Source organism: Salmo trutta, chromosome 32 (genome assembly GCF_901001165.1).
Source record: "Salmo trutta chromosome 32, fSalTru1.1, whole genome shotgun sequence".
NCBI classification, from domain to species: Eukaryota; Metazoa; Chordata; class Actinopteri; order Salmoniformes; family Salmonidae; genus Salmo; species Salmo trutta.
This window is the reverse complement of record NC_042988.1, coordinates 13,421,301-13,441,763: the sequence shown is the minus strand read 5'-3', so window position 1 is coordinate 13,441,763 and position 20,463 is coordinate 13,421,301. Positions and strand designations below refer to the sequence as shown.

General features: G+C 43.6%; 2 protein-coding genes across 2 annotated transcripts in view; one reads left to right on the top strand and one right to left on the bottom strand.

The window, feature by feature from the left end:
- The first annotated feature begins 574 nt into the window (after positions 1-574).
- LOC115171136 (tubulin gamma-1 chain) lies at positions 575-15,431 on the top strand. Its single transcript, XM_029727670.1, has 11 exons — positions 575-776; positions 952-1,064; positions 4,939-5,106; positions 5,301-5,369; positions 7,528-7,607; positions 7,919-8,045; positions 9,048-9,134; positions 10,776-10,925; positions 13,108-13,260; positions 13,616-13,777; positions 14,189-15,431. The coding sequence occupies exons 1-11, from the start codon at positions 728-730 to the stop codon at positions 14,384-14,386; spliced, it is 1,356 nt and encodes a 451-aa protein (XP_029583530.1). The 5' UTR covers positions 575-727; the 3' UTR covers positions 14,387-15,431.
- Positions 15,432-15,957: 526 nt separating this feature from the next.
- Positions 15,958-20,463, bottom strand: part of LOC115171135 (unconventional myosin-X) — a gene marked incomplete in the record, with an annotated part of 30,311 nt that continues 25,805 nt past the window's right edge. Inside the window, 2 exon segments of the mRNA XM_029727669.1 lie at positions 15,958-18,570; positions 20,091-20,282. Coding sequence (XP_029583529.1) covers positions 18,397-18,570; positions 20,091-20,282 — 366 coding nt within the window.

The window sequence follows — 20,463 nt, the reverse complement described above, 5'->3', positions numbered from 1 at the left end:
AACATAAATAGGCGTGAAAGGCACAGTTATATATGGAAAACGTCCTACACCCAGGGACACGTGATTGCTGATTATTGTTGTTTGAAATTGAAATTTTATGGAGCCTTGCATGTAAATCTGTTGCGTCCTGCACAATGTCTGTGCAACATTGATGTTTCACTCTGGTCACACATAATGAAATAGCCAAATTTAAATACGATTTTAGAGATATGTAATTATATCCAGACAATTTCGAAAAAGTCAATTATTTATTTAATTGTAGTAAATTATAATGTACTTCTATTCACAGCAATTCTGCCAAACTATTTTACTTAACTCCTACTATTTGTTGAATGCAGCCCTAAAATGTGAGCATGCAGGATTTGATAGAAGTTAGTAGGGGTCTTTTTTATTTTCTTAGTAGTACCTAATTAGATAGGAGGGTTTAGTTTATCTTAATGTTTGGTTCTTTATTCATTATTCTCTAAACTGTGATTGACTACACTATCCAGTACAGTAGGTGGCGGCATGCCCCTATAACGTATGTTTGCTGAACGCGGTAATATTATAGAAGAAGAAGAAGAATGTGAGCCTGCGCACTGTCGAAATGTCGTTTGGCGTTGTGACTCCATTTATGCGGTATTTCGTGTTGTTTCCAAGCGGGAAGCAAGATTAATACAGTGGTCGGTTAGACAGTAGTGTCTCCGTTTATAGACTTCGCTGGTAGGGGATCTACTAAAAGAGGAATATGCCCAGAGAAATCATAACACTTCAACTTGGCCAATGTGGAAACCAAAGTACGGTGAAGTATTTCCCTTGCTAGAAATTATTAGCTAGCTAGCACATATACCTAACGCTAGCAATGCTAGCCAACAGCTAGGCTAGTAGTAAAATAACAACTACTGGACATGCACGTATCATGCATGGGTTTGGTGTTATAATTAAATGCATCTTATTTCCTCTCTATTGCAGTTGGTTTTGAGTTTTGGAAACAACTCTGTGCAGAGCATGGCATCAGTCCGGAGGGGATTGTGGAGGAGTTCGCCACAGAGGGCACTGACAGGAAGGATGTCTTCTTCTATCAGGTACAGAACATTAGCTAGCTAGATCAGTGGGTCAGGTTCCTGTCCCGGATATAGACCCATGGGGAGAGAGTGCATCTAGGCATCGCATCTCATCACCTTGTATCCTTTTCAACCGTATTGGAGAAGTTCCAAGGTCCTTCCCCTCAAACCGTCTTCTCCAATGTGTTTTGAGAAGGAAACGAGAAGCAAGGATGTGAGGAATCCAGATAATATTAGCTGAGAAAGGGCGATAGGCTAGAGGAAATCCTTGCCTCTCTGTCTATTGGTCCTGATGTGGGCTAGGCAGGTTGCCAGATTTGGCTTCAAACTGAAGTACAGTACATGACAGTTATCCACTGACAACACAGACAGGGCAAGTTAAGTAAAGGTAAAAAAAGACAGATCTTTCAAAGGTGGTGGAGTGGCAATCTTTACCAAGGAACACCTTCAGTGCTCTGTTGTCTCCACCAAGTCTGTCCCCAAACAATTTGATTTGCTGTTTTTTAGCTTTAAACTTTCAAATAGCTCTTTGTTGACTGTTGCTGGGTGTTATCGTCCTCCATCAGCACCGGCCTCTACCCTATCTGCACCCTACCTGCCCTAAGCTCTCTCCTGGCCTCTTACACTATAAGTCTGAATTTGTCCTGCTAGGTGACCTAAACTGGGCCATGCTTAAACCACCTGACCAAGTCGTCAAGCAATGTGACTCCCTAAATCTTTCTCAGATTATTACCAATCTCACAAGGTATGACTCCAAACACCCAGAAAAGGCTACTCTCATTGATGTTATCCTCACAAATAATCCTGATAGGTATCATTCTGGTGTTTTCTGTAATGACCTTAGTGATCACTGTTTTACAGCCTGTGTTTGTAATGGCTGCTCAGTGAAACGACCTGACTCTTGCTAAAAAACTTCTAATGAGCAAGCCTTCCTTCATGACCTGGCCTCTGTAAATTGGTATAGAATCCGCTTGATCCCCTCTGTCGAAGATGCTTGGACCTTCTTTTTTGATATTTTCAGTGGTATTCACCTATAAAGGAAATGAGAATTAAAAACCAGTTCAGCCCTTGGTTTGACTGTGATCTTGTAGAGTTACTCCACCTCAAGAATTCCATTTGGCGAAAGGCTCGGCATACACATACTCAGGCTGACTGGCTCTCGTTCAGGCAAATGAGAAATAATTGCACTCAGGCTATCCGGAAGGCCAAAGTTAGTTACTATAAGGAGAAGTTCTCTCTCTTTGGGTCTAACCCCAAGAACTTCTGGAAAATGGTTAAAGACCTGGAGAATAAACCCTCCTCCTCACAGCTGCCCATGTCCCTTAATGTTGATGTGGTTGTTACTGACAAGGAGCACACGGCTAAGCTTTTTAATCACTTCATTAAATCAGGATTTCTATTTGACTCAGCCATGCTTCCTTGCCCGTCCAACATTTCCTCATCTCCAACCACTTCTAATGCGATTAGCCCCGATGCTCCTCCCTATTTTTCCCCTGCAGGCGGTCACTGAGTCCGAGGTGCTAAAGGAGCTCCTAAAACTTGACCCCCAAAACACATCTGGGTGAGATGGTTTAGACCCTTTCTTCTTTAAGGTTGCTGCCCCTATCGTTGCCTCCAACCTTTTTAACCTGTCTCTCCTCTCTGGGGAGGTTCCCATTGCTTGGAAGGCAGCCACGATGTGTCATTTTATTTAAAGGGGGAGATCAAGCTGATCCTAACTGTTATATGCCAATTTCTATTTTGCCCTGTTTATCAATAGTGTTGGAAAAACTTGTCAATAATCAACTGACTGGCTTTCTTGATGTCTATAGTATTCTCTCTGATATGCAATCAGGCTTCCGCTCAGGTTATGGATGTGTCACTGCAACCTTAAAGGTCCTCGATGTCACCATTGCCCTTGATTCTAAGCAATGTTGTGCTGCTATTTTTATTGACTTGGCCAAAGCTTTTGATAAGGTAGACCATTCCATTCTTGTAGGCCGGCTAAGGAGTATTGGTGTCTCTGAGGGGTCTTTGGCCTGGTTTGCTAACTACCTATCTCAAAGAGTGCGGTATATAAAGTCAGAACATCTGTTGTCTCAGCTACTGCCTGTCACCAAGGCAGTACCCCAAGGGTCAATCCGCTCTTTTCAATTTACATCAACAACATAGCTCAGGCAGTAGGAAGCTCTCTAATCCATTTATATGCAGATGATAGTCTTATACTCAGTTGGCCCCTCTCTGGATTTTGTGTTAAATGCTCTACAACAAAGCTTTCTCTGCCCTTTACCTTGTTATGAACACCTCCAGAACGAAGGTCATGTGGTTTGGTAAGAAGAATGCCCCTCTCCCCACAGGTGTGATTACTACCTCCTGAGGGTTTAGAGCTTGAGGTAGTCACCTCATACAAGTACTTGGGAGTATGGCTAGACGGTACACTGTCCTTCTCTCAGCACATATCAAAGCTGCAGGCTAAGGTTAAATCTAGACTTGGTTTCCTCTATCGTAATCGCTCCTCTTTCACCACAGCTGCCAAACTAACCCTGATTCTGATGACCATCCTACCCATGCTAGATTACAGAGATGTAATTTATAGATCGGCAGGTAAGGGTGCTCTCGAGCGGCTAGATGTTCTTTACCATTCGGCCATCAGATTTGCCACCAATGCTCCTTATAGGATACATCACTGCACTCTATACCCCTCTGTAAACTGGTCATCTCTGTATACCCGTCACAAGACCCACTGGTTGATGCTTATTTATAAAACCCTCTTAGGCCTCACTCCCCCCTATCTGAGATATCTACTGCAGCCCTCATCCTCCACATACAACACCCGTTCTGCCAGTCACGTTCTGTTAAAGGTCCCCAAAGCACACATCCCTGGGTTGCTCCTCTTTTCAGTTCACTGCAGCTAGCGACTGGAACGACCTGCAACAAACACTCAAACTGGACAGTTTCTCTTCATTCAAAGACTCAATCATGGACACTCTTACTGACAGTTGTGGCTGCTTCGCATGATGTATTGTTGTCTCTACCTTCTTGCCCTTTGTGCTGTTGTCTGTGCCCAATAATGTTTGTACCATGTATGGCTGCTGCCATGTTGTGTTGCTACCATGCTGTGTTGTTGTCTTAGGTCTCTCTTGATGTGGTGTGTCTCTTGTCGTGATGTGTATTTTGTCCTATATTTTTAATTTATATACAGTGAGGGGGAAAAAGTATTTGATCCCCTGCTTATTTTGTACGTTTGCCCACTGACAAAGAAATTATCAGTCTATAATTTTAATGGTAGGTTTATTTGAACAGTGAGAGACAGAATAACAACAACAAAAAATCCAGAAAAACGCATGTCAAAAATGTTATAAATTGATTTGCATTTTAATGAGGGAAATAAGTATTTGACCTCTCTGCAAAACATGACTTAGTACTTGCCTTTTGGTAGGCCGTCATTGTAAATAACAATTTGTTCTTAACCTGCCTAGCTAAATAAAATATGTGGTGCAGCAGCTGCTGTATTGATGGCAAACAAAATAGACATGAAACATGCACCATGGACTGTACCATTATTCCCCACTAGATGGAGCAGTCTAATAATTTATGGCAGGCAGCATTCACCATCTTTCTGCGATCAAATGTTATTGGTCACATGCACATATTTAGCGGGTGTAGCGAAATGTTTGTGTTCCTAGCTCCAACACAAAAGTAAAATAATGGAATTAAGAATTATATAAATATTAGATTGAGCAATGTCGATGTGGCATTGACTAAAAAGCAGTAGAATAGAATATGAGATTATCTTTTTGGCCTCCCTGTGACATCAGGTCCTGTAGGTAGTCACTAGACTACTATTATTATTGTGTATGCTTTGCTTTCTGTGCATCAAGTAGGAGTAAGCCTTACGTCGCTCTATGGTTCACAGGCAGATGATGAACACTACATCCCCCGTGCTGTTTTGTTGGATCTGGAGCCCAGGGTGATCCACTCTATCCTCAACTCCCCCTACGCCAACCTGTACAACCCAGAGAACATCTACCTGTCGGAGCACGGAGGAGGTGCAGGGAACAACTGGGCCAGTGGCTTCTCACAGGTGACTGTGGACCATGTTGTTGGTTGTAGCTGGACCAGAGGCTAAAGGACAGGGTCCATGTAGAGAACAAAAGCTTTAGCCTTGAGGCGAATAATGCATATTTAGTAGAAGTTTGGCTATGTTATTATCATTTTTTTGTAACTACATTCACCCAAATAACAATCTGGAATAATGCATGTCTTGTCGTTTTGCAGGGTGAGAAAATCCATGAGGAGATCTTCGATATCATCGACAGAGAGGCGGACGGCAGCGACAGCTTGGAGGCAAGCCCACTCTTTCTCAGTCTCTGATTGGTCCACAGAAAGTATGGGGTGAAAGCATACACACACTGCACTGACTGCATATCCCGCCTCACGTGAGGGGAACTTTGGAGGGAGAACCTGAAAATGAGAGGGGACTATCCAGAATGAAACACTTCCTGATTCTCTCCATATGTCACAGACTGAGGTGTGAAAGGAATATAGGTTTTTCAGTTATTTTTTTCTCTTTCCCTTCAGTTGTGCTGTGGTGGAAAGCATGCTTTCTTTGGCGACTTATAATGAGTAACTTAATAGAGAGTACACATAAATTGGGAGCCCGCACATGTCATCTTAAAACTAGTAAATGCTCTGTTATTTCAAGCCTTTTTAAAAAACGTTCCTCAACTGCCCGCTGTAAGGTTGCCTCCCTTAAAACAACATGACTTTCCTCATAGAAGTCTGTGTAATTTCTGCTGCCCATACTCTTTATGACCCCACGTTATTATTTAGTGTATGTGGACATGCATTTGAGAGGGTGTGTGTGTGAGAGAGAGATAGGGCGTGGCATGCTGTGTTGGGTGGTAATAGCTGGACTGGAGTAGAAGGCAGGTATTACATGGCTGTCTAGGCGAAGGAGAGAGCCTATTTGTGGGGTTGGCCTGCCCTCCCACCTCCAGGCTGGGTGGAAAGTGGGAGGCATAAACACAGGTCATATATACTGGCACAGTACAATAAATACTACTTAACCTGATAGATGTAATCTAAAATGTAGATTTCTGCCTAAATAGACATACTCAAAAGTAACTATTTATCATGAGAGGGCCATAAACAACTAGTAATGCTGCATACGCCAAGAAAGATAAAAATCTCACCATTCTGGTATAAGTAGTTATACATTTCTGAGGTGTAGTCACTTTTGAGGTAACAAGCTCAAGTACATAGTAAAAATTTGATGAAAATATGAAATATACACTGAGTATACCAAACATTAGGAACACCTTCCTAATATTGAATTGCCCTCAGAACAGCCTCGATTTGTCGGGGCATGGATTCTACAAGATGTTGGAAGCGTTCCACAGGGATGCTGGATGTCCTTTCGGTGGTGGACCATTCTTGATATACACGGGAAACTGTTGAGCGTGAAATCTTGACACAAACCGGTGAGCCTGCCAGCTACTGCCATACCCCTTTCAAAGGCACTTGTATTTTTTGTCTTGCCCTTTCACCCTCTGAATGGCACATATACAATTTATATCCATTTCTCAAAGTTTAAAAATCCTTCTTTAACCTGCCTCCTCTCCTTCATCTACACTGATTGAAGTGAATTTAACACGTGCCATCAATAAGGGATCATAGCTTTCACCTGGATTTACCTGGTCAGTCTATGTCATGGAAAGAGCAGGTGTTCTTAATGTTTTGTACACTCAGTGTATGTGATATAGTTCCTGTTCAACAAAAGTTGATGAATGTGGCTTGAAATGACTGATATGCTTTCTAAATATAGTAACAATTAAATAATGCATCGACTAACTATATGATTTTACTTTCCTTTATAACTGTAAAATAGATATGATAATATTTAGTAACAGTACAAAATGACCTGGTTAAATAAAACATTTTAAATAGTCATTTCATAGAACTAGACAGATAATATTCTGCCCTGCGTCCTCTGAGCAACGCACAGACGCCACTCAAATGCCTGCCGACTACATTACACCTTCATCAGCAGTGAGCACTAACTGATTTAGTCCACCTGTGACCTAGAGAAAGTGGTTTGTTTCTACCCAGAGAAAGTGGTTTGTTTCTACCTAGAGAAAGTGGTTTGTTTCTACCTAGAGAAAGTGGTTTGTTTCTACCTAGAGAAAGTGGTTTGTTTCTACCTAGAGAAAGTGGTTTGTTTCTACCTAGAGAAAGTGGTTTGTTTCTACCTAGAGAAAGTGGTTTCAATTATACAAAATGCTTTTGTATTGTATTTTCAAATCCCTGTGTGACCATCACAACGAGATGAAACCCGCATCAATTGAAGTGTATGGGTATCAGCTGTCAGGAAATATGTGAGGGGTGGTGACGCACTGAGCCAGAGGAAATTAGTCATTTGTCTGGATCGGCCCAAACATTGGAGCCGTTTTAATCTTTTCACCCAGACCAGTAGAATTAAGATTGTTCTGTTTCTCTGTTGCAGGGTTTTGTCCTTTGTCATTCCATCGCTGGGGGAACCGGGTCTGGGCTGGGATCCTACCTGCTGGAGAGGCTCAATGACAGGTCTAAACACACACACACACACACACACACACACACACACACACACACACACACACACACACACAAACAGGGAGGCTGAATTTCCACATCGAGATGAGGTGGTCTCTCTTTCTGTTTGACTGCTGTAAAGTTAGTAGGCTTATAATTTATGGAGTAGAAACTCTCTCCTAATTGTAACCATAATTGTCCCAGCCTCCATTGGAGAGATAATATTCTCTCCCTGGGGGCACCTTTAGTTTTCCACTGTTGGATGTTTTTCTGTGGCCTGGTGTGTGATACTTTTTTATGTTCTTCCTGTGCGTGTTGGCCAGGTACCCTAAGAAGCTGGTGCAGACCTACTCTGTGTTCCCTAACCAGGATGAGATGAGCGACGTGGTGGTGCAGCCCTACAACTCACTGCTCACACTCAAGAGGCTCACCCAGAACGCAGACTGTGTGGTGAGCAAGAAATACACACACGTTTGCAGACCACACACACCCTCTCATCTGTGCTTTTTGCCTTCAGCTGGCTACCGTTGTGTGGGGAATAGACAAAAGGTTCTTTCCTGGAATCAAATCCATGCACATAAACTCTGATGTTGCATGGTAATTGTTTTGAGAACGTCCCCTTTTGTGCCGTTAAAATGTTGTTGTTGAAAGTTACAAACATCCTGTCCAAAATGGTACTGTTTCTTCATCCCCCAAAACACCACAGGATGGGGACAGACAAGTCTTATCGCTCCCCTCCCCCCACTGTCAACATGCTCAGTGTGGTGTCAAAAGCCACACCTGTCGCTCTGCCTCAGTCAAGCTCCATGGTCAAGTCTTAGAGAGAGGGAGGAAGTTGAACTAGGAGCCACAGGGCCTGTATATCATGAATAATGTTTTATGACCATCGCTGCCAGCCGGGCAACATGCTGTAACAGAGAGGGTTTCTTCCCTGGCTGCTGGTGTGTATGACTGGTAATGAGGCAGTGTTGGTGAACATTTTACTTCTCCGGATGATTACATCTTTGTTGCCTGGGATTGATGATTGTATTAGTTCCCGAGATGCTCTGACAGCCTAATGTTTCTCCTCTCCGATATCTACTTCCTCCTGCAGGAGTTTACGTAAGGGCCTCTACTCAGGCTTATTGGGTTAGCCCCACAGCTAATAGAATCTATGTGGAGAAGAATTGGTTCCCCTGTTAGTGACGCACAGTGTCTGCCCCACTGCTTCAGTCTTCACACAGCAGCACACTGTCTACTCTGCTTTACCCATCAAGACTGACTGGAGGATTGGATCAAAGCCCACTGTTAACTAGTCTCTACCACACAGCATCTTTCTCTTGCCTCTCACTTTCCCCTAATTCTAAAGTCAAACCTCCCCCATTGCTGTCTTTCTGTGGAAATCTCAATCTTCTGACCTCACGTCTACACATCCCTCTCATTCTGTTTCTCTTTTCGACTTGTGTGTGTCAGGTGGTACTGGACAACACTGCTCTGAACCGCATCGCCACCGACAGGCTGCACATCCAGAACCCCTCCTTCTCCCAGATCAACCAGCTGGTGAGTGATTGACACATGCCACTCAGGTGCAAGCTCCACCTCCTTCCCTAATGGTGTTCTCAATATCCAGGTTCTAGATCCCCAGACTCCTGAGAGGAGAAAGTGTTTCTATACAGAGGCGTTTTGATAGCCTGGTCCCAGATCTGTTTGTGCGGTCTTGCCAAGTCGGTACTACGGCACAAACTGAACTGGGACCAGGCTATTGTTTATAGCCTACTGACCGTGACCCAGAAATGATTAGGCAAATACAGAGAGAGTGTATGGGTGAAGTAAACCTCACACTGTTTGTCAGAATGTTCTGAGGATTAAACAAACTAGTTAGACTAGTTACTCCTCATGCTTTAACTGTCAAACTGGATCTCACACTCCCTAGCAATTATTGTTGAATGAACACCCAGTGATTGTTTAAAAAAACAACTTGCGGTCAAATATGTCTATATCCCTAGGGCTGTGGCGGTCATGGAATTTGGATGACTTATTGGCCACACAAATGAACACGGACACCGTAATAACCGGTCAAATGTTATATTATTATTATTATTTTGTATTTTTTCTTCCTCTCTGCTCCTGACTGCATGTGCTGCCATAGAAATAGAATGGGCGTCCCCATTCAAGTCAATGGTGGCATAATGGGTGGACTGGCGGCTATTGCGAGTGTAACCATAGGAACAAAGGAGGAAGTAAAAGAAGGAATTAAAAGCAGGAAGTGTACCCATCAAAATGTGCTGTGATTTGTTGATTCAACTCAATTGATATTACATAAAATGCATTCCATTGCATGAGCCACATCAGCTAAAATAATTTGAATGAACATTCTACATTACCATGGAAATGATTGTATCGCAATACCATGCAGCCGTTGCGAGTGTACCCATGAGTTTACCAGTCAAATTGCCAGGGTTAGAGGTGCCAAGTCTGTTCTATTCATTATATTTCTATGTGTGCTGCTGCAGGGAGGGGGACACTGTCTCAGCAACTCCTTGCTTGTTTCAGCAAGGAACAGCAGTTTCATCACGTTGTTAAGATTCCATGTTACTGCAGAAACGGACTCAGCCTCACGAATGCCCGGCAATTCTGTCTTCAGTCAGCTGTTCATTCCAACCCCCAAAAATATTTAAACTGTTATGCCGGGTATTTATTTTCATGACGGTCTTCATCCATAACTGTCATTTATACAGTAATTGTGCCAGCCCTATATACCCCTCTCTAGCTAAAGTAAGCTAACCTTCTAACCATACAATCTCCTATGGCATATCTTTTTTTAAAACATAAAATACTGTAAAAACACTAGCAAATCAGACCCAAGTGATTTTAATTTAAGTATTCTCACGCATAATAGAGACATACTGTATATGTGATCGTATACAAATGTAAATAAGGTTTGAAACTATTATTTTAGTAAAATATTATATCTATTTGGGCTTTTTGCAGTCTACAAATGATTTGTAACTATTTTCCGGCTCCCTGACCATCCACTCATGAAAAAATAGTCCCGGGGCTGAATCTAGGTGATGATTCCTGTCATATAGGCTGCATTTCTTATGATCACTCCTGGTGATTGCCCGACAGAAACTGACAAGATTACGGAAATAAAAACAGCCACAAGTAATTATGACAACTAAAGGTTGTTTCTCTCCACAGGTTTCCACCATCATGTCAGCCAGCACAACCACCCTGCGTTACCCTGGATACATGAACAACGACCTGATTGGTCTGATCGCCTCTCTCATCCCCACGCCACGCCTTCACTTCCTGATGACTGGCTACACACCGCTCACCACTGACCAATCGGTAAGTAGTTCTCAGTGACCGCGTAGTACGTCTTGGTGCTTTCAAGACAGCTGGGAACTCTGAAAAAATCAATAAGTCAGTGATCTTCAGGTCTGAAAGTTGGAGCTCTATAAAGATGCCTGAGTTTCTGACTTGGAATTGCGAGTTGGATGACTGTTCAAAAAAATGAAACTCAGTTGGCGCTCATTTCTTTTCCTGAGTTCCCAGTTTTTTTTAACACACTGAAGTCTTTGTCAGACTTATTTTTATTATTATTCTTCTGCATGCTACTCTTACACCATTTAAGCTAGAAATGCCATTCAAACTTTAAAATGTGAAGACTGGTCTGGAATAGTGTGCTTGCATACAACTTTTTAAAACTATTTATACTTTTGAAACTGCATTTTTTTCAATCACTTTAATGGGACTTCCAACATTCACTGTAATACAATGCAACTTTTGACAAAAATCTGCTTTTTTTACCACTTTGCCAACAACTTAGACAAAAGTTAGTGTGGACTAGAAAGGTCTCAAATTTGTGATTTGATTTACCAATCTCTTTCACCACTTAAGCTATTAACTCCAAACCAACGCTGAGATGTTTAGACTGACCCCACTTAGATTGCTTGTCAAAAGATTTGATACTATATATACTTTTAAAACTATAACCATTTTAAAATGTGCATAAATTAACATGGGTTTGAACGAGAGCCGTAAGAATACAGAGGTAGCCATTCAGTGGTCCTGCTGCTTGGCCAATTAAGCTACAAGACCAACTTAAACAATTCTGGCTATCCTAACTATCCTATCCTTTCAAAGTATTATCAACTATAACTATACACATTTACATAAAATAACTATCCAACTGGCTTCGTCAATAAGTGCATCGATGACGTCGTTCCCATGGATTACAGGCAACATCCGCACTGAGCTAAAGGGTAGAGCTGCCGCTTTAAAGGAGTGGGACTCTAACCCGGAAGCGTATAAGAAATCCCGCTATGCCCTCCGACGAACCATCAAACAGGCAAAGCGTCAATACAGGACGAAGATCGAATCGTACTACACCGGCTCCGACGCTCGTCGGATGTGGCAGGGCGTGCAAACCATTACAGACAACAAAGGGACGCACAGCCGAGAACTGCCCAGTGACACAAGCCTACCAGACGAGCTAAATTACTCTATGCTCGCTTTGAGGCAAGTAACACTGAAACATGCATGAGAGCATCAGCTGTTCCGGATGACTGTGTGATCACGCTCTCCGCAGTCGATATGAGTAAGACCTTTCACATGTTCAGGATATCCTAACTTTTCATTTAGCTACTTGTTAAGCTATAACCAGTCCCCAACATTACTACTGCAGACACTACCACTGCTATAATGTTTTTCAAAACCATACATACTTTAAAACAAGCTAGCAAGCACACCACATTTTCTTCAGGAAATGTACTTTTCAGATTTCACTGTTAGCCTAAAGAGTTGGTTTATTAGAACTACAGCTAGCTATTAGTAGGTCTAGATACAAACCTGTTCTACGTAGTTCAACTACCATCAAAATACTTTTAAAGAGCTGTCATCACTAGATGCACCATCATATTTCTCTCCCCCAGTAATAGCCTAGAACTTTCTAATCGTTACATCACCATTCACCTAAAATCCAACTTAATTTATACTGAATGTTTTACAAAAGTAAATTGTACATATTTTTATCTGAAACCCAGTTGCTTTGCTTTCCTAAGAGTGTTGTCCACATGATCCTGCTTTTTGTTCCCATATTCTGACAGAAGACCATTTTGTCTTGTTTCTTTTAGTTTTCACACTCAACAACTGTAGTTCAGACATTTTTGTGATCGAACTGTCCCACAATCCAAAGTAATAGACTACCATGTCAACTATATCAAAGTAATCAGACCAATTATTTTATTGCATTTAACTTTGACTATATGTAACTGCTTTGCTTTAAATAGTAAAGTAAAGCTTTTTTAAACTACTACCACTACCACAAAAATACTTTTAAAGAGTTAAAGCAAGTCCCACCAATTGTACTAGTTTAGTTTAATCTCTGTTCTTGAAAACACAGATCTTGACTGAGTTATCCAAGTATCTGCCGATTCATCTTCTTTTAAAAACATTTGGTGAACAAAGCATTCCAGTCGTATATGAATATGCGTGCTTATACATGCCCTCTCCTTTGTTTCTCTCCCAGGTGGCCAGTGTGAGGAAGACCACAGTACTGGATGTGATGCGGAGGCTGCTGCAGCCGAAGAATGTCATGGTGTCCACGGGCAGGGACAGACAGACCAACCACTGCTACATTGCCATCCTCAACATCATCCAGGGAGAGGTGGACCCCACCCAGGTGTGTGTGTGTGTGTGTGTGTGTGTGTGTGTGTGTGTGTGTGTGTGTGTGTGTGTGTGTGTATTTAGCATGAGAATGTGTGCTAGCGCAGTTTTTTTTTTTATTCAAAAAAAAAATATATATATATATTCCTCTCTTTAAAAGTGTATATATATATTTAAAAAACATTGTCTAATCAAAGTGATGTCCTTAACTACGGATGACATTAAAAATAAAGTTATGAAGGAGATGGCTGGAAGACCAAGTGGATATTGTAATGTCCTCGTGGTGGTGTGTGTTAAACATATTGGTCCAAATGTTATAGCAATATCAATACATTCCAGAAGTTGATATAATCCTGTTTGTGTGAGTGCAGGTCCACAAGAGCCTGCAGAGGATCCGGGAGCGTAAGCTGGCCAGTTTCATCCCCTGGGGTCCAGCCAGCATCCAGGTGGCTTTGTCCAGGAAGTCCCCGTACCTACCTTCCGCCCACCGCGTCAGCGGCCTGATGATGGCCAATCACACCAGCATCTCCTGTGTAAGCTCCGCCCCTCATTCTCATTACAGGTTCAAAAGGTTGGCTACTTGGGAGTAGGTTGGCTACTTGGGAGTAGGTTGGCTACTTGGGAGTAGGTTGGCTACTTTTGGCTACTTGGGAGTAGGTTGGCTACTTGGGAGTAGGTTGGCTACTTGGGAGTAGGTTGGCTACTTGGGAGTAGGGTGCCTTGTGCAAAAATATTTTGTAAGGAGACAAAACTATAATCCTTAGCTAACATTTCAATGGCAAAACACTTCATGGTTGGTGATAAAATGTGAAGAGTATTTTTGGTATCCTCCTAACCCACAGTCAGTGACTGAGGGAGTGGGCAGAAAGTGACTAATATGAGGTATATGTAGTGAATTCACTGCTACAAGTTCACTGGATGCCTCTTCTCTTCCTCCGTTGCAGCTGTTCGAGCGGACTTGCAAGCAGTACGACAAACTGCGAAAGCGCGAGGCTTTCTTGGAGCAGTTCCGCAAGGAGGACATCTTCAAGGAAAACTTTGACGAGCTGGACAACTCCCGTGAGGTGGTGCAGCAGCTCATCGACGAGTACAGTGCTGCCACGCGGCCCGACTACATCTCCTGGGGAACTCAGGAGCAGTGAGGACAGATGGGATATACACCCCTTTCACATGACATGGGTCCCTCCCGCTGACACCCCTGTCACATAACATGGGTCTGGTCCCCCTCTACAGCCCAACCAGGGAAAGATGGGGCTGAGTTAGTTGCCTCCTGTGCCATCCCTATGGAGAAAAGTGTTAATGTTCATCCCTGCTGCTTTTCTTCCCTCTTCTGTCCTTAAGCTCTGTTTGGGAGTTAAACCAACGCTTCAATCTGTGTGCCTGTATCCAATCCCCACTGATGGTTATGAATAGTAGTGAATGACTAGTCTTCTGTCTCTCTCTCATGCAGGATTCCAAAATGACCCCTACCACTAAACACTTCATGGATAGTAGATCTCAAAGGATCAAATGGGTATCAGCTCCATCTTGTTCTCTGACAGGTGGAATGTATGATATTGTGCCCAGTGGGTATGAGTTAAGAGGTTGATGTAAAATTCCAAATCACTCTTTTTTTATCCTCTCTTCCTGTTCTTGTTGCCGTCAGCAGAACTCGTAGCCTTGTTTGGCACTATTTTTATACTGTATAGTACTACTCTGCTTTTGTGCTGTTCCTTTTGCTGTCACACAGACTAACATACCAGCCAGAGAAACACTCCAGCGTCCTTGAATGGGGAACAGAATAAAAGGCCTGGTGTGACTTTGTCTTCGTACATTTCTGAAAAGTTTGACACCAGAGCCCATGATTATCAAGCTCTGACAGGATCGTCTAGTCAATAGGCCTCAGATCAGTTGCTGCTGTCCAGTATGTACTTAACCAAAACGTCTGTTTCATATGTATGGCAATGGTCATTGTTCTAAAATTTGATCTATTACATTGTTATTGCAGAGGACAGCCTACTTCTCTACTCTGGTGCCTGAGTGTAAAACCATACTGTCTTTTACTCTACGTACATCAAGAAGCTTGTTAAATTGCATAGCCTCTACAGTTTTCCTTTTTTTGTAGCCATCCCAATGTATATACTTTTCATGTTGAGCTTTGTTGTGAAAATAAAAAAAAGAATTCTATGAGAATATTCTTCATTGCCATTGGTGGACTTAAGTGTGAGTTGTATGCTGCTGTTCATATAAATAATTGTAATACTTTTAGGATAAAGTGGTATTTGTTCATTACTGCATTATGAAGTACAATCACTGACATGCAGTCCTTAGAAGTTAGTCTTTGAAGTGGGCATTTTCAGAATACTAAACTTTTCAATGGTCCACAAAATAATGCTAGATAAAGCTTTACAACTCACCTGGAGTGTCCGTGTGCTAATACCCCCCCCCCCCCCCCATCAAATTCTACTACGCTACTTCAGGCCTCATTACCAGAAAGAAATGCAGGCTCACTCAGCGATGCCCGCTCGGTCAAGCAGGTCAAGTCCATTGTGTCAACCTAAGATGCTGACTGTTCAGAAGGAGAGATTTTAGAAATCTGTCTGGTCGCTGGCGCCAAAATCCATCCCCTCTGCCAGGCAGCTCAGGTTGAGAACCAAACTGGACTGTAACTACGACATCAATGAGTGGCTTTGTTTTTCAGTGATACTTAGCCTTAAAACAATAACAAACAGTATGGTACAATGGTGCTGCTTTTTAATTAATTACATACTCTTTATAGTTTAATTATTGCACATCCAAGTTAGTTAAAAAAACAATAGTGCAATTGACTATACACACATTACATACAGAAGGTACCATGCGGTGTACAAACAAACTTTAAACAAAGCGAGCTTTAGGTTGGACTCTGTCTTCCTTTTCATAGTTACACGGAGGAAGGGATCTCAGAGACCGTGAGCGTAGCTGCCTGCAGCTGCAGTATAAAAAGCGACGGCTTGACTGGACAGTGACTGCCTGCATATCGTATGGGCAGGAGGCAGGGCTGGCTGTGACATGGTGGGTCCTTCCTCCTGAGGAAGACCAAGTCTGGCTGCCAGGTTCAGGGGCAGGCGGGTTAGGGAAAATGAAATCCCACCACCGCCTGGGCTCCTAATAGTATTACAACATAACTCAAACTTATATTGGTCTAAATGACGTTGGGGTGTAACATTTGAGGTGCAACTATCTAACATCTGGGTATATTCTCTGGAAAAAGCTTACAGCAGAACTTATCTTTGGTCCATGCTCAAAACACGACTTTTTGGTTACTTTAATGAACTTGGACAAAGTCTACCAGCCAAGTAGTGAACACAGACAGCCAATGTGCTGTGGTTTCGTGGCAATAAGGTAGCTTAGGGCTTTATTCAATCTGTGTTGCTGAAGCGTTACAGACTGCGCGACAGAAAGGTAATTTCCAATTGAGTAGACTTATGCAGCGTTTACCGTGAATGCAGTCTCCGCTAATGCGGGAACATTGCCTTTAAATTTCAATCACGCTGTAACGCTGAACTTCCACGATACGGATTGAACAGAGCCCTTAAGCTATATAGGATCACATGGCTGATCAGTATAGTGACCTAATGGATCTAGACGAGACATTAATGGGATCATTTCAAAGCCATACTAAAAACAACACAAAAACAGCTAGGTCCTCATTTAAAACATACAAAATGGATGAAATGAAGAAAAAAAAACAACACAAACAAGGTGTCACAAAGTGTGTACATAAATAATACTAAGAACGCATCAATAGTCAGGACAGCATTGGTTCTGTATGTAGGCACAGCAGAGAAAAGACAGGGGTCTGCAGTGTGGTTGTGATGGTCCATGTTACTGGCTGGGGGTTAGGTGAGTACATCAATTCTTCATAGTGCGGACTTAAAACAGCTATCTAATTTCCATCCACACCGAATATGTTCCCCCACTGAAACAGAGACTGGGAAATAACAGTTCCACCCTTAAATTGTAGGTATAGGCCTAGATATAAGATCAATGTTGGATCACTTTACTATTAAAGATGAACAGACAAGACATTTAAAATGCTCCTATCAAGTGTTAGCCAAGTGTTAGCCATAGTTTCATGTTGGGGTGATAGCTCGGCCAAGCAGCAAGTTGACAAAAGGGGGGAAATCAGAGTGTTTGGTAGAAACAACAGACAAGTCATAGCCCAAGATCCTGTAGTTTCTGTTACACAGCATTAGGCTGGATCCTTTATAACATCTCGTCCAATCACAGTGTCCCATCCTGTAGTCTCGTCCAATTAAAGTGTCCCATCCAGTAGTCTCTCCCACCCAGCTGACGGTACCAGCAGGAGCAGTTCTGTCCATGACAGCCAGAGTGACTTACTGAGCTCCATCATCTGGTTCCAGTTCAAGTTCACACGGCTTGCTACATCAACAGTTCTAGGTAATGCAAGCCTGGCTGGGGTCTTTATGAAAACAGACCCTTTCAGAGTGTGTGTGTGTGAGAGAGAGAGAGAGAGAGGAGGTGAAAGTGTGGGTGTGAGTCAGTCAGTCTGATTCCACCCCTCCCCCCCCCCTTTCTATTGCATGAAGGATATTCTAGGAAAGGCCGATAATCTTCTAGGAAAGGCAGAGCACGACATGTAGAACAACATAGCAGAGGCACGTTCACAGCGCTCCCTCAAGCAGTTTGTCCTCTGCTCTGCTCCGTGTCTCTAGGTGAGCGGTGTAACTGCTTGGGGAATAGTAGATGAACTCTTGTGTCTAGCACCAGTGTGTCTCCCTAAAGTATGGCTCTGTGAGTTCTAGGAGATAAGGAGCCACAGCTTCGGGTCCCGTGCCTCAGGTTGTCGGGGTTCTTGTTCTCCCATGTGAGAACAGAGGTTGTGTGGCAGGATGGGGGAGGTGGCGACGCCTCATCAGCACCCACATTGGTTTCTGTGGGTTTCTAGCCTCACTTACAAAACAGACTCCTCTCCTTCTCGCTCCTTCAGTTGGAACGCTCAGCGAGGTTTATTTTCACGGATGAGGAGTAAAAACAGCCTTCTCTTTGTTTTGGCTGTGGTGCTGTTCCCAGTGGAGGAGGTGGAGGAAGCAGGCGCAGGGTCTGCTAGGCTGGGGCTGGGCTCCGAGGAGGCTGCATGTGAGCTGAGGACAGGGGAAAGGGGCGCTCTTCACACGGGGTGCGAGGGCAGCTCCAGCAGGGTGGGGGTGGGTGTCGGGGGGAGGTGGTGGAAGCCCACCTCGATGGCGGTGCCCTCTGTGATGCTCACCACGTCGTCGCCCCTCCCACGCTGGCGACGGATGGCACTGAAATAGGCATTCATCAGCTGCATGATCTCAGTCAGCTGCGACAGAGAGAGGGAGAGAGAGAGAGAGAGAACAGAGGGAGGGGGAAGAGAGAGAGAACAGAGAAAGGTAGAGAGAGAGAGAAAGAGAGAACAGAGAAAGAGAGTACAGAAAGAGAGAGAGAGCGAGAAAGTGAGAGAGAACAGAAGGGGGGAGAGAGAGAGAGAGAGAGAGAGAGAGAGAGAGAGAGAGAGAGAGAGAGAGAGAGAGAGAGAGAGAGAGAGAACAGAGAGTCAGACTGGTGACAGTGTGAGGAGTGGCTTTCTCAATGTCTGTGTCTGGCACCATCACAGGGGCGAGGGGAGGGAGGGGAGAGATGATGTCATCCAGCTGCTGCTGGAACAGAAACAATCCTCCAGGGATGGTCAGAGCGTGATGTGCCTTGGCACATTCTGCAGCAGCACCAGCACTCACACCACTGGATTGAACTTCAGTAAGACACAACCCTAACAACAACAAAAGCAGATGGGTATTGCATTTCAACATATTATGTCTGTGTTTCAGCTGGGTTTTATATCTGTCCTTAAGGTCACAGCAAAATATTGCATTAGCTCATGATCGTATGTTGTTGTGTTGGCCACCGGGTCCTAACCCCAATTTATCCAACTACCGTCAGTCCATATCTGGCCTTACCCCTAACACTATGTGACCTCTGGCCATAACCTTTGCCCTGACTTCAACACGACCCCAGTCCAGTTGTCGGCACCAATTTTAACCCTGACTTCAGCTGCTAACCTTTCCTTAACCGTTGACTCCTAGCTTAACAATATCCCCCTTCAAACCAGCTCCTGTTGAACTCTCTGCCCAATCCACTTAAATCCTCTAAGTTTAATACAGAGCAATGTGAGTCCCATAGTTCAGAAAAGTATCACCCTCCCTTAGCTGGCCTCCAATTTGCCTGTTCTGCTGCACCAATAAATAAATAAAAGCCACTCTTGTGCCCCGTGAGAGAGAGATCACAGAGAGGGCTTTGTTCCGCGTGGGAAGATGCAAGCAAATCTGCAGAATGAACAGATGACTTGTTCTCACAAAGAAAAAGAAAAATTGCTGTTTGGGGAAATATCCAGGTTTCTGGGAAATGTTATGGGCTAATATTTTAGTCTAACAGCGCAAAGAAAAAAACTCACCCCGCTTAGTATTTAATAACAGGAAGTAAGACTCTTGGTGGTTGATTCTGGTGGCAGAGAGAGGCAGGCTGTGTACTCTCGTTTAAATCGCGATTAATTACTGTTTTTGCACGTGGGTCAGGGAGCTGTGGGTGGAATAATATCATGAGCAGGTAGCGTGGCTGTTTCAATGACTGTGCACAACGCGTCACTGTGATCAGGAATAGAGGCCATTCACCATGCACAATAAAGCAGCTCTCTGCTGTATGCAGCCCGAATGAGGAGAACAACTGGACTCAATCAAAGACCTTTTCAGGTTTAATTCCACCTACAGACTCTGCTATGTGTCTATGAGTGGCAGATATATCATTAGTACACACAATGCTTCCTGCTATGAGCTTTTGTTCACCCACCTTGGTGGTTTCAAACAGCAGGTCTCGGTCGCCGGCGGTGATCTTGAAGGTGTTGCTGTCGGAGACGCCGTAGGAGCAGATCTGTCCGTAGGGGAAGGACTCCAGAGCCTCTGCCTCGCCCTGCCTGTACAGAGACACACACGTCGCTGCCACACCCAGCCACAGCTTCTGAGAGAAACTACCTGTCGAACTCTGGAGCGAGAGAGGGAGATAGAGAGAAAGGGAGAGGGAGAGAGAGAAAGGGAGAGGGAGAGAGAGAGAGAGGGGGAGAGAGAGAGAAAGAGAGGGAGAGGGAGAGAGAGAGAGAGGGGAGAGGGAGAGAGAGAGAGAGAGAGGAGAGAGAGAGAGAGGAGAGAGGGAGAGAGAGAGGGAG

Excerpts from the sequence above, each read along its gene's own strand:
- LOC115171136 (XM_029727670.1), top strand. The coding sequence starts at position 728 with ATGCCCAGAGAAATCATAACACTTCAACTTGGCCAATGTGGAAACCAA. Across the intron at positions 1,065-4,938 it reads AGGATGTCTTCTTCTATCAG|GCAGATGATGAACACTACAT; the intron begins GTACAGAACATT and ends TATGGTTCACAG. Across the intron at positions 7,608-7,918 it reads CTGGAGAGGCTCAATGACAG|GTACCCTAAGAAGCTGGTGC; the intron begins GTCTAAACACAC and ends CGTGTTGGCCAG.